Source organism: Vulpes lagopus, chromosome 8, assembly GCF_018345385.1.
Source record: "Vulpes lagopus strain Blue_001 chromosome 8, ASM1834538v1, whole genome shotgun sequence".
Taxonomy (NCBI): domain Eukaryota; kingdom Metazoa; phylum Chordata; class Mammalia; order Carnivora; family Canidae; genus Vulpes; species Vulpes lagopus.
Window position 1 is genome coordinate 39,225,517 of NC_054831.1, and position 12,194 is coordinate 39,237,710.

The 12,194-nt window shown below is 46.2% G+C and overlaps 2 protein-coding genes across 5 annotated transcripts in view; one reads left to right on the plus strand and one right to left on the minus strand.

Moving 5' to 3' along the window:
* LNX2 (ligand of numb-protein X 2) overlaps positions 1–1,154 on the minus strand; it is a 79,251-nt gene extending 78,097 nt beyond the window's left edge. For 3 of the 4 annotated variants that reach the window (XM_041768333.1, XM_041768329.1, XM_041768330.1), the window contains exon 1: positions 583–772. The gene's annotated coding sequence lies outside the window, so the exon portion shown is untranslated. Of the gene's footprint in view, positions 1–582; positions 773–1,054 lie in introns of those variants that run through there. The other variant, XM_041768332.1, reaches the window with a different exon arrangement.
* Positions 1,155–2,084: 930 nt separating this feature from the next.
* POLR1D (RNA polymerase I and III subunit D) overlaps positions 2,085–12,194 on the plus strand; it is a 45,246-nt gene continuing 35,136 nt past the window's right edge. Inside the window, exon 1 of the mRNA XM_041768334.1 lies at positions 2,085–2,247. Coding sequence (XP_041624268.1) covers positions 2,222–2,247 — 26 coding nt within the window. The 5' untranslated portion in view covers positions 2,085–2,221. The remainder of the gene's footprint in view (positions 2,248–12,194) is intronic.

A 12,194-nucleotide genomic window follows, 5' to 3' on the forward strand; every position in this document is an offset into this window, starting at 1 on the left:
ACCTGGAGATCCGTATTTTGAAACTAGCCCCTTGCAGAGGTGAGATCTCCCCCCTCTCCAGCCTCGAGGGAAAGGGGAGAATTCGTGGGCAACAGGCTGGGGCCGTGGGTCTCTGCCTATTCCTTCCCTGGAGCACAAGACCCGACGTGAGGCAGCTAGTGCCACTCATTTACAACACACACACACACACACACACACACACACACACAGAAAATAAACTCACCCCACCTCTCCCCTCCTGGAAGAAGCAAACGACGCGCAGAGCGGCAGCCCCGTGGCCGGAACCACCAAATGGGAACAGCCGGGGGTGGGGGCCTCGCGCCTCCCCGGGCGCCGGGCGGGCGGCGGGCACCGGCGCAGGACGGCGCGTCCCTCCCTCGCTCCCCCGACCGGCGCGCCCAGCCCCACCGCGGGCGCAGGTCCACGTCCCCCACAGCCGCGGCGAGCGGGGCGCAGAGCCGCGGGGTCGCCGCCTCCCCGGGCGCGGCTCTGCCCCCACAGCCCGCCGACGCCCGCACCTGAGGCGGCTGCCCGGCACCCGGGCAGGGCGCGGGGCCAGGCGGCCGGGGCAAAGTTACTCACTGGGAAAGCGCGGCCGCCCGGGGCGCGCACCGGCTCCCGGCGCCGCAGCCAAGCGCCAGCTCCGCTCTCCGCGGCCCGCTGAGAGAGCGGGGAGCCCGCCGGCCTCCGCTCCGCCGGGAACCGCCGCCGCCGCCGCCACCGCGGATTTCCTGGCAAGAAGCAAACTCTGGCCAAGACTTCACTTCTCAACCGCCCCTGCTGCCTTCCCGGGGGCGAGCGCCAGGGCCCAGCAGCCCAACCCGACAAGCAGCTGGGCCAACCGGCTGCGGCGCAGGGCGGGCAGGGGGCGGGCCAGAGCGCGGCTCCGCCTATCGAAGCGCGCGGGGGGCGGGCCAGGCCGGGGCCGTCACTCCCGGGTTAGAGTGAGCCCACTCCGCCCCTGGCCGCCTGCCCTCCCCCACTCGGTCTCGGCTGCCCCCGCCCGCCCGATCCCCCCGCTGGAGACGCGCTAGGAAAGTGGATCTGCGCTCACCGCCGACCGCCGCGAGCAGAGTGGAACAGCTGGGGAGGCAGTGACCATCTGGGGGAACCGGGGTGTGGGTACGAGCACAGGTGGCGCAGGAAAGCAGGAATATAGGTGTGCTGGGGTGAGAGGACTCTGGGGCAAGGTGCGAGGGACCGGGACTGACCGGGCTGAGAAGGGCGACGGGGGCAGGAGGTGGAGGAAGGGAGGAGCGGGGACGAAGAGAGGAGGGGTACGGAGGGAAAAGGGCGGGGAGCGGGTGCGGGTGGCGAAAGGTTGCCGAGGCGGGGGCAGGGGCACCTGGGAACAAAGGTGAGAGGGAGGTTCCGCAGGTGAGGTTTGAACCAAAAGGGGAAAAGGAAAAGGAAATCCGGAGCAAGAGAGGGTGTACGTATTCCAGGTGCAGAAAAGATCCTGACGGAAAGGACGGGGGAGCAAGGGGGAGAAGAGCAGTTTCCTTGCAAACTCTCGCTCCTCCCCCTAAAGATAGGAACGAAGGCTTTTTTTGACCCGTTTGAGGTGTGCGGCTGCAAGATCCCGGATGACACACACACAACCTTAAACTCATCCTCGTCTGTCGTGAAATTCATCAAGGTGTACTGAGCACCTGTAGTTTGCACCTGTCATCCCCCCGAACACCATCACCCCACCCCCGTCAGGCTTGGGGTCCCGCCGGGGAGTGACACCCAGCCCCACGGGTCAAGGAGCAAGTCTGAAAGAGGCCCCATTCCGCCCTAAGAAGGACGGTGGCTTGGGGCGGCAGGTAAGGCCCCGCCCCCTTCGCCAACACCTGGCCGAAGGTGCCGAGGGCTGAACCGGAGCGCCCACAGGCGGGTCTCGCCCTCGAGGTGGGACGGGAGAGCGCCCCGCCTGTCCCCGCGAGGGCAGCGGGCGGACTGGCGCCTGGAGCTCCAGGTGAGCGGGCCGGGCCTCGCAGCCGCCCTCCCCGCGCGGGGAGCTGGGCCTGTGGGCGGGGCCTGCGGGCGGAACGTACACGCCCCGCCCAGCGGCTGGGCCTCTCCGCGCCGCGCCGCTGCGGCTCCTCCTCCCTCCTTCCGTCCCCGGCTCCTTCCGTCCGTCGTTCCTTCCTTCCTGCTCCGCCCGCGTGCCTCGCGCTATGGCTTAGCGCCTCCGCTCTGCCCGCACCACCTGAGGATCCCGGAAGCCGTCCCCGCGATGGAAGAGGACCAGGAGCTGGAGAGGTAACGGCCGAGGAGGCGGGTGGGCGGAGCGGGCCGCGCCCTGCGCCGGGAGCGGGGAGCCGAGGGGCGTCCGCCTGCGGGGCCCGGGCCGGCAGCGGGGGCAGCGGGGGCAGCGGGGGCCGGGCCGGGAGGACGCGGGAGGAGAGGGCGGTGGAGAGGGAGGTGGGCGCCTGAGCGGGGAGAGGGCCCCTGCTGGGAAGGGAGGGGAGGACACACGGACGTGTCTGATAGAGGCGCCCCGTACAATTAGACGGCCCGGAGGGAGCGCAAGTTACGAGGCCGGAGCTAAGTCCCCACAACGCCCGTCCCAGGGAGAACAGCAGGACTAAGTAAAACTAACGGAAGGCCGCGCCCGGGCCAGTGTTCGCCGAGTGCTCGTGTTGGTGCGTGCAGCCAGGCCTAAGCCCCTGTGACTGCGGCCCAACTTACAGCTCTGTGTAGACAGCTAATGAAGCCGCTCCTTGGTGCGCTCAGTCCTCGGTCCCCTCCTGCTTGATTGACACTTCTCAGAATTTCCTCTCTAGTTTATCTCCTGCAAATGGAAACCATAGTGGGGCCTGCACGATGATAATCTGCAGTCTCTATTTTTGAAAAGATGTGTTTTTGTGTGCCTTTAAATACCCTTTCATTCTCCAGCAGAGCCCACCCTACTCTAATCCTGTTCCTTTCTTGTGATTCTACCAAGAGAAAATTTTAGCTTTAAATATTTAACATTTACGTTTGTGCCCTCGTGGCCATGTGGACGGTGTCAAATGGGGTAGGGAGAAACTGGAGGCAATAATTAAGTATTTATTGATAGAGTATGTGGAGGCAGGAAAATGAGGGGTTAATACAAAATAGTTGAGTGTAATTGGAGTGCAGTAATGTGTTGCGATTGTGATATAGTAAATGAAAAAAAAGCTAGTTGCAAAACCATATTCAGTATGATCTCATTTTTATAAAAAATATGTGTGTAGAAAAATATCTGGATTGAAGACCTCAATGGCTGAAGGCGAGAGGAAGACAGCCCTGGAAATGGTCCAGGCAGCTGGAACAGATAGACACTGTGTGACATTTGTATTGCACGAAGAGGACCATACCCTAGGAAATTCTCTTCGTTACATGATCATGAAGAACCCGGAAGTGGAATTTTGTGGTTACACTACAACCCATCCTTCAGAGAGCAAAATTAATTTACGCATTCAGACTCGAGGTGCTCTTCCAGCTGTTGAGCCATTTCAGAGAGGCTTGAATGAGCTCATGAATGTCTGCCAACATGTGCTTGACAAGTTTGAGGCCAGCATAAAGGAATATAAGGATCAAAAAGCAAGCAGAAATGAATCCACATTCTAGTCCCTTATGCACTATACGGGGAGGACTATCCTCTAGGATATTCTCTTCGTGATCTTGCAAAACCAGAAGTAGAAGTTTGTGATTACAACTCCATCTGCCCTTCACAAAGGCGTGCTTCTAGCTATTACCCATTACAGCTGCTGGAATCCCTGCAAGAACCTTTGTACTCATCTAATAAATTCCCTCTTTTATTTAAACTAATTTGAGTGGTTTCTGTTGCTTCATCTGGTAGATTGACTGTTTTAGGGGTTTTTTTTTTGTTTGTTTGTTTGTTTTTCTTTTAATTGAGCCAACAGTGAATGTAAGAAAGCTAGGAGAATATTAGAGACCTAGACAAAGACTTTGATCAAGAGAATTCAAAAGAATGTGCACTTGTGGCTGTGATTGGGGAAGAGGGAGAGATGCAATAGAGCGTGAGCACAGACTGGTGGGTTTAAAAAAGAAAGGTGGAAGTGGGAGGAGGATTTAGCTTCTTGCTAGATATTTTTTAGTAATTCATGAGAGAATTTGCATCTTTTACTATGACTGCTGGGTTCAAGCGTGGGGAATAATTTGAAAGAATTGTGAGAATTTTGGATTCACAGGAGAGTTAGGATCTAGTTCTACCTTTGTGGTTGCATATATAGGATGGATGCCAGTTTACTGCTTTAATTTCAGGACACTAATTTTGTCAGAAACGACCTGAGTAGGTCGAGAGTTTATACTGTAAAAGAAGAAAACTGGGATGATCAGGGAACATCTTCAGTCCTTAGGTGTGTATCTAAGTATATAGCCCAGGGTTACAATAAGGATGAAGAGAAAAATTTCCAAGTTGGGAAAGTGATTTTTTTTTTTTTTACTTTAAAATACTAGTGAACCTCTTCAAGGTGTCCTGTTAGTCTCATCAGCCTTGTCTGCTAGCTGTGCTACACCAACTTGTCTCTTAATTCACCCTAAATCTCGTTAACTTTTGACCTGAGCACCTCACTCCCAGCACTCTGTGCTTTGGGGTCTTTGTTTTTGCTGTTCCATATTCTTGGAACACCCTTACTCTTCTACACTCTAGGGTAGGTGAGAACTTAGAGGTCAAGACTCCCACCCTGGTTTGGGGACTTGCATGTACTTTCATTTTACTCCTGTATTTCATGGTCTTGGATTTACTATGCTGTTGTTAGTGCTTATGTTGTCTACCCACTATACTGACTTGCAACCCGATGCCTGATGGGTAGTAGGCAATTAGAAAATACTGGCTAAATCCATGTTGGTAGTTATGGCACGTAGCCTTTTATTCACTCCAATCAGACCTCTTTCTACTACTCTGCCACAGAACCTACATTTCCTATACTCCGTCAGCGTGTTTGGATAAATATATTTCTGTATTTATGGAGCACCTGGTACATACCAGGCCCTGGATAGAACACTATTGGATGAGACATGGGTCTTGTTCTCATAGAACATACATTATAATAGGATTGAAGTTATTTTTTTAAAGTTGTAATTCTTTGAAAACATAGGAAGGATCAAGAAAGAAAACATGAGAGGGGAATTGCTTTTGGTATGAAAGTCAGGGAGGTTCATCCAGAGATTATAGGAAGAGAAGGAGCTAACTGCCCAAAGGAGAGGAAGTATTCTGGCAGGATAGCTTTGTGAAGGTCTTGAAGCTGAAAACCTGTGGTCTGAGAAATTAAAGATATTGAAAAATTGCTTATATGCAGCATGGTAAGCAAGGAAGAGAAGGGCCTAGGCTATGGATATGGTGGGAAGAAGGGTTGGGGTGGTAAGGTTTGGATTTTAAGTACAATGGGAATGACATCTGAATACTCTGATGACAGTGTGGAGGGATGAATTATCGAGAGGAACTGTGTCATTGGCCTAGAAGGGCAGCAAGCTAGTGATGGACAAAGGGTTGATTTGAAATATATTTTAGAACTGAATTGGTACAGGGGCAGCCCGGGTGGCTCAGCGGTTTAGTGCCGCCTTCGGCCCGGGGCGTCTTCCTGGAGACCCGGGATCGAGTCCCACGTCGGGCTCCCTGCATGGAGCCTGCTTCTTCCTCTGCCTGTGTCTCTGCCTCTCTCCTTTCTGTGTATTCTCATAAATAAATAAATAAAATCTTAAAAAAAAAACTGAATTGGTACAGAATTGGTAGTCCTCAGGTACTGGTGGAAGGTGAGGAAACAGGACTTCAACTTCGGTTTGGGGCCAAATGGGAGGCTTACGGGGAAAAATAGGTTGGAAAGTGGAAAAGGTAACGAATCAAAAGTTCCATTTTGACTGTGGTAGATGGTGAATATGTGAGTTGGAGGCCATGAAAAACATCTGAGCTGGAGAGAAACTTTGTGAGTTCTTGTCATAAAGATGATGTAAATCCATTAAAAGGAGTATGGTCAAAGAAGTAGGCCCAAAACCAAGCCCTGAAGAAGCTTGGCATTAAAGATTGGGTACAAAAGTAGCAACCCATGAGGTGTAGAAAGTGGTGTTTTGGAAGCCAGTGCTTTCAGAGAGGGGAAAAATGTTGAAAGGGACACACGAGGACAGAAAAGTATTGATTGGCATTAACAAGGAGGTTGTTGAGCTCCGGGCATGTTAGTTTAGTGCCCAAGAAGGCTAAACATCAGCACTCATTGTATAGAAAAAGGGCTTAGTTTGGGTTTTCTAATCAAAAAAATATACTGTCCAGCACTGGAGGGCTAAATGTCAGTGGGAGCAGGGATGAGGGAGGTCAAAGTCCTAGTACTAGGCTAGGAAGTGTTCTAGAATGATTTTAAAGAGATTCTGGAAAGCTGGAAAGCCAGTGTCATTGGAAGGAAATTAGCACTTGAAGATATAAGGAAAGCCTAAAGGGATAGGTGGGAAAGGATCAAAAATGGCTTTGCCTCATCTATAATTTTGCCTCTGAGTATTCCTGTGAGGAGGGTAAACAGGATTATTTAAATGATGTTGAATACCTCTGAACCAAGACCTTCAGGAGATGAAAGAGAAGCTTAATTAGTGGACATAGAGGCGTAGGATAATGATAGTAAACCAAAGTAATTAATAATAGCAGTACATGTGGGAAATGCACCCATTGGTGACCACCACCACAGCTCATTGCTTCATTGCTCTTAAGAGAATTTATCATCACTGGTAATTGACTTGCTGCCTTGAATCTCTTAGGGTGGCTATAAACTCACAGGTTCATACAAAACACCTTCAGAAGGCAGATGAGAAGGAAAAAACTGAGCAGGACAGTCAGGATAACCAAGAGTCATGTATAAGTGGGAGGAAAACGTACATGAAGTCTGTGGAACCTGAAGAGTTTGAACTGGTCTGTAAAAGGATGAGGGAGATAAATAGGAGTCAAATGCATTTATATAAACTGTGAAGAAATAACTTGATCAGTACCTCTGATTTGCTCTCTAATAGCTTTTCACTCTAAATAAACTAATATTAATTATTTAAAATTAGACATCTTGTTCAGCTATAAAGTACTAGACCTTTTAAAGAGCCAATCATTAAATAAAATGATTACATACCAAAGGCTTGTAATATATAATAATTTGAGTACTTGTGCAGCACTTTCTATTTTCAAAGCACTTTACAAACTAATTATTTATAAATTGCATATAGCTGTAACATGTAAGTGCTCTAATTGGTATAACACACAAGTGCCTACAAAATCTCTGTAGTGATAAAAAAAAAAAAGTCTACACAAAAGATGGACCATCTAGTACCATTCTGACCAGGGTGTCTTGCATTACAAGAAATATGAAAGCATATCAAGTTCTATGGCACACCATTCCCCACCCTTTTTTTGTTTCCTTGAGACATTAAGATTGCACATAGTCCCCAGATCACTAGACAAAAGTCATCTTTTTGGTTAGCATAATTTAAAGTCAGAGACGATCTTTGTAACATCCCTCAGACTGGGCCTCTAGGAAGTGTACCCAAATCCACTAGTCTGCTTTCAAATACTTACAAAGAACCCAAATCTAGCCCTTTTATCCTGAGATTCTTAGTTTTTGTTTTTGTTTTTCTCCTCTATTTGAAACTTTATAAACTGTCCTAATACAATTACCATGTGATCTGTGATTTCTTTTTTAAGATTTTTAAAAATTTATTTATTCATGAGAGACAGAGAGAGAGAGGCAGGCTCCCTGAAATGGGACCTAGATTATTAGATCTCTGTACAGCAAATATGAACCTAGTACCGGCACAACCCTAAGAAATGGAGATTAGCAATATAATATGGGTCTGTTGTAAAAAGCCTTCTGTGGTTTTGGAGAGGGCAGGCAACAATCATACACTTGAAAAAGAAAAAAATAGTATTTACAATGAGGTGCCCTAACATGCAGTGTTGAGTATTATGTGCTAAACACAGACCAGGATGGGTGAGAGATGCTCGTGAAATGAGGATTATTCCATGAGCACCTACTCTGGCAGCTACTGTCCTAGGCACTAGAGAGAGCAACTAATATGGGCATAGTCTGCCTTCTAGTAAGTCATGGAGCACTGAAGTTGGCCGACTTGTAAAATAAATACAGTATTCCAGAATAAATCGTTTTTTCTTTCCCAGTGTTAAGGAGCCAATAAAGATTCCTGAGATAGTTAATGCCCCAAAGTTTTTATTTTTTTCATCCCTTACCTGCACAGAGTGAGTGGAAGGAAACATTGCAAGAGAACAGCACGTTAGGTGGGATTTTAACAGTCCAGGTGTAATGTGAGGAGGCCATAAGTGTAGGAATGGAAGTAGGAGGATGGACACTCGAAAACTGCTAAATAAGAATTAAAATACTTGGAGACAGATTCTGTGTAGGAGTAAAGGTAAAAGAAGAATTGAAAATGGCCCATATACCTGTCCTTTACCCCTTTGTTTTTCTACCACTCCCTCACAACCAAAACCAGTATGGCAGGATTGACCATCTCCTCTCCTTCCCAACCTGTCCTTACTTCTAGGTGTCCCAGCATGCAGTACCCTCCTTCCCTCACCTGTGTCAGAATTCCCATCTTTAACAAAGATTGGGAATCCAGGGCTACAGGTGGGAAGATTGAGGTCCGGACCCTGAGCAGGATCTTGATCTTGCTGCTGTCTGCCCTCAACCACATTGCTCTCCTCAAAGGGAACATTTCATTCATTCATATTTGTTCCATAAATATTACTGAGCACATACACATGCCTGTATATAACAGGCACAGTTTAGGTAGTAAGGATATAGCAGGGAACAAATTGTCCCACAAGCGGTTAATTTTCTAACAGCAGATACATAAAATACATAAATACGTGATGTGATGTAAGGTGGTGGTATAAATGAGAAGTAAAAGAAGGATGGGGATAAGAAGGGCGAGAGATTGAGTAGTTAGGAAAGTCCTTTCAGAGAAGGTAACATTTGAGGAGAGAGATATAAGAGACCAAGGATAAATGAGACTATACCCAGAGTTTTGTAAAAATATTCAGCAATGAAAAAGCAAGATTCTGAACCTTTTTAAAGGAATGAACTTTCAGCACTGTGTGTGTCTAGTTTTTAATCTGTGCCTAAAATCACATTACTTATCTTTAATCTGTATATGTGTTTATAATATACAGTAAAGAATAATCCTAGTAAAAAATACTGAGTTACTGGAACAGTAGGTTATTGTAAAAGTTTTAGATTGGCTAATATATTTATGTATGTTAGAGGAGTTGATTTTAATGGGCCTTTGTTTCTTTTCCCTTTGTTTTTCTTTTTTTTTTTTAATATTCTTAAGAAAAGTGTATCTTTGGAGCAGAAATTGATGTATTTGGGATCCTGAATATCTTAGTGTGTATGAGTTAAGAGGTTACAGTGTTGGAATCATATTGCCTGGCTCTTGGTATTGACTGTAAAGTTTTTTAGCTCTGTGACCGTGGACAAGCTATTTGACCTCTGTGCCTGAGCTTCCTCATCTGTAAAATTGGGGTAACAATAATACTTGTCATAGGGAGATATTATGACTATCGGATAATATTTTCAAAGTGCTTAGGACAGTATCTGGTCCATAGACTATGGTCCTAATCAATAGGACCATAGTTAGTTATTAGTCTTACTGTAGTATCATGAACTGTATCGAAGAAGCTGGTTTCATTCATATTTCTTCCAGGTGAAAACTTGAAAGCAAAGAACCTCTGTTATTTTTGTTTCCTCTAGCCCAGGGCAGGAGTATAATATAAATTTGTGGGCCCCGTGTATGAAAGGTTATCAGTCTGCTAGAGCCATTACTTTCAAGATCGATCTATCTATCTATATATATATATATATTTTTTTTTTTTAAGACTTATTTATTCATGAGAGATACAGAGAGAGAGAGGCAGAGACACAGGCAGAGAGAGAGAAGCAACCTCCATGCTAGGAGCCTGATGCGGGACTCAATCTCAGGTCTCCAGGATCACGCCCCGGGCCAAAGGCAGGTGCCAAACCGCCAAGCCATTCAGGCATCCCAAGAGGGATATTTTTAAATAGCATTCCTATTTACAAAATGTAGATAAAATTCAAAGGGAAATAGTGTTTCTCCTCTTAGCAAGATAGAACCTTCATAATCTTTCCTAAGTTTCAAGACAAAGGTTAAGCAGGAAGGAAAGTAAGTTTTGTAGGAGATGGTCACTTGGTTTGGTGCTAGGTATATGAATATTGACAGGAAGTCAGGCTAAGCATAAAATTGTGTGAAATAGAATATATTGATACTGTACTAATCCTCAGATTCCATATTTGTTAGGCAAGACAATTTGCTACATGTCAAAAAGAAAAGCTACCCATGTGTTTTTTTAAGTTGACCATGCTGACTTGGGTCAAACCTCAAAAAAAAAAAAAAAATTATAGATAATGCCTCAATTCTATTAAAAGGGTTCCATAAGAAAATCAAACTTCTAGAACATGTATCAGTTGGAGACTGCACCATTGGCGTGACAGTTTGGAGTTTGGGCATTATTTTTTCTTTTTTTTTTTTTTTTCAAGGGTCAAAGAGGCTTTCTTTCTAGAGGCCTCTTTCAAGATAGTAGTATGTAGAAGTGAAGGATGAGGACTCTCAAGTCAGAGGCCTGGTTAAATATCGGCTCTGTCATTTTCTAACTTGTGAATACAGGAGCGTCTTAACTTTATTGGGTTATTGTGAAGAGTGAATGAAAAAAAGCACTTAGCACAATTCCTAGTATACTTAAATATTAACTATTACTATTGTTGTTATATTGGTCATTGTTTAAGCCAATTAGTGGTGATAGAATAGTGACCTTCATAGTATTGGTTCTATCTCATCCGTGGGAGACCTCAAAGCTGGCATGCACCAACTGATCCCTGTCTTCCCACATCATCTGTGACTGTGCCCCACTAGCCTTACTTTTTTCAAATCCGCCTAGCTGGTTCCTCTTTCAGAGCCTTGGCACTTGCCCTTTACTTACCTAGACTTTCTTCCCTGAAATCTTCACATAGCCTGGTTCTTTTCAAGGTCGTTTACTCAGGAGGAACATCATTGACCACTGTATTATTGCTGTATAACAAATTGTCCTAAAACTGAGTGTTGAAAACAAAAGTACGTTTCTTAGAGTTTACATGGGTCAGGAATCTGGTTGGAGCCTAGCTGGATGAATCTGACTCACAGGCTGCAATCAGTGTGTCATCTGGGCTTGCAGTTCTCGAGGCTGGAATGGGGGATGATTTGCTGCCAAACTCACTCACCTGGGACTGCCTCCTAACTTGGCACTTGGATTCCCCCAGAGCAAGTTATCCAAATAGAGAACTCAAGATGGAAGCCACAGTCTTTTTATACCTTAATCTCAGAAGTGACATCTGTCACATATCTGCCCAAATTCTGTTTGTTAGAAGTCCAGCCAACACTGAAGGTGGGATTATACAAGGGAGTGACTATCAGAAGGTGGAGATCCTTAGGAGCATTCTAGAGGCTGTCTTCTCTAAAATAGCCTGTGCACCTGTATACAAATCTCCATCATTTTCTGTCCTGACTTGCATCATTCTTCATAGTACTCATTGCTAACAGACATTGTATGATGTATTTATCTGCTTATTGTCTAACCCCGCTTGAATGTAGGCTCCCTGAAGGAAATAGCTTTGTCCTTGTTTGCCTTTGTATTGCTAGCACTTGAAATCATTCAGGCACATATAGACATCCATTAATATTTATTTAATAAGTGAATGACCATGTATGATTGTATGTCAGTGTCGATGTGCCTGCCACAACAGGGAGGAAAAACTGCAGAGAAAAACTAAGGGTTTGCAATGACATTATTTTGTACTCTCATCAGTGGACACTTGCATACTCAGAGAGCCACTGCAGTAACAAGCCTTGAGAAAAAAAAAATTCTTGGGGCACCTGGCTGGCTCAATCAATAGAACATGCAACTCTTGATCCCAGGTTCAAGCCCCACATTAGGCGGACAGATTGTGAAAGAAAGGAAGGAAGGAGGGAAGGAAGGAAGAAAAGTTAGATAGATTGTTGAGTGAGGCGATGAAGCATGCCTGTCCTTGGTTTCAATGGGAGGAAGAGCTGAGGTGATTAACATCTTAGGCTAAATAATGGTGGTTGTGCTTTATAATCTGTTTCATTTACGTCTTCTCCTTATCCCCAAGAGCTTTGATACCACCATCCCTTACCACCTCTATCCCATGCTACATTTATCTTTTCTCCTATTG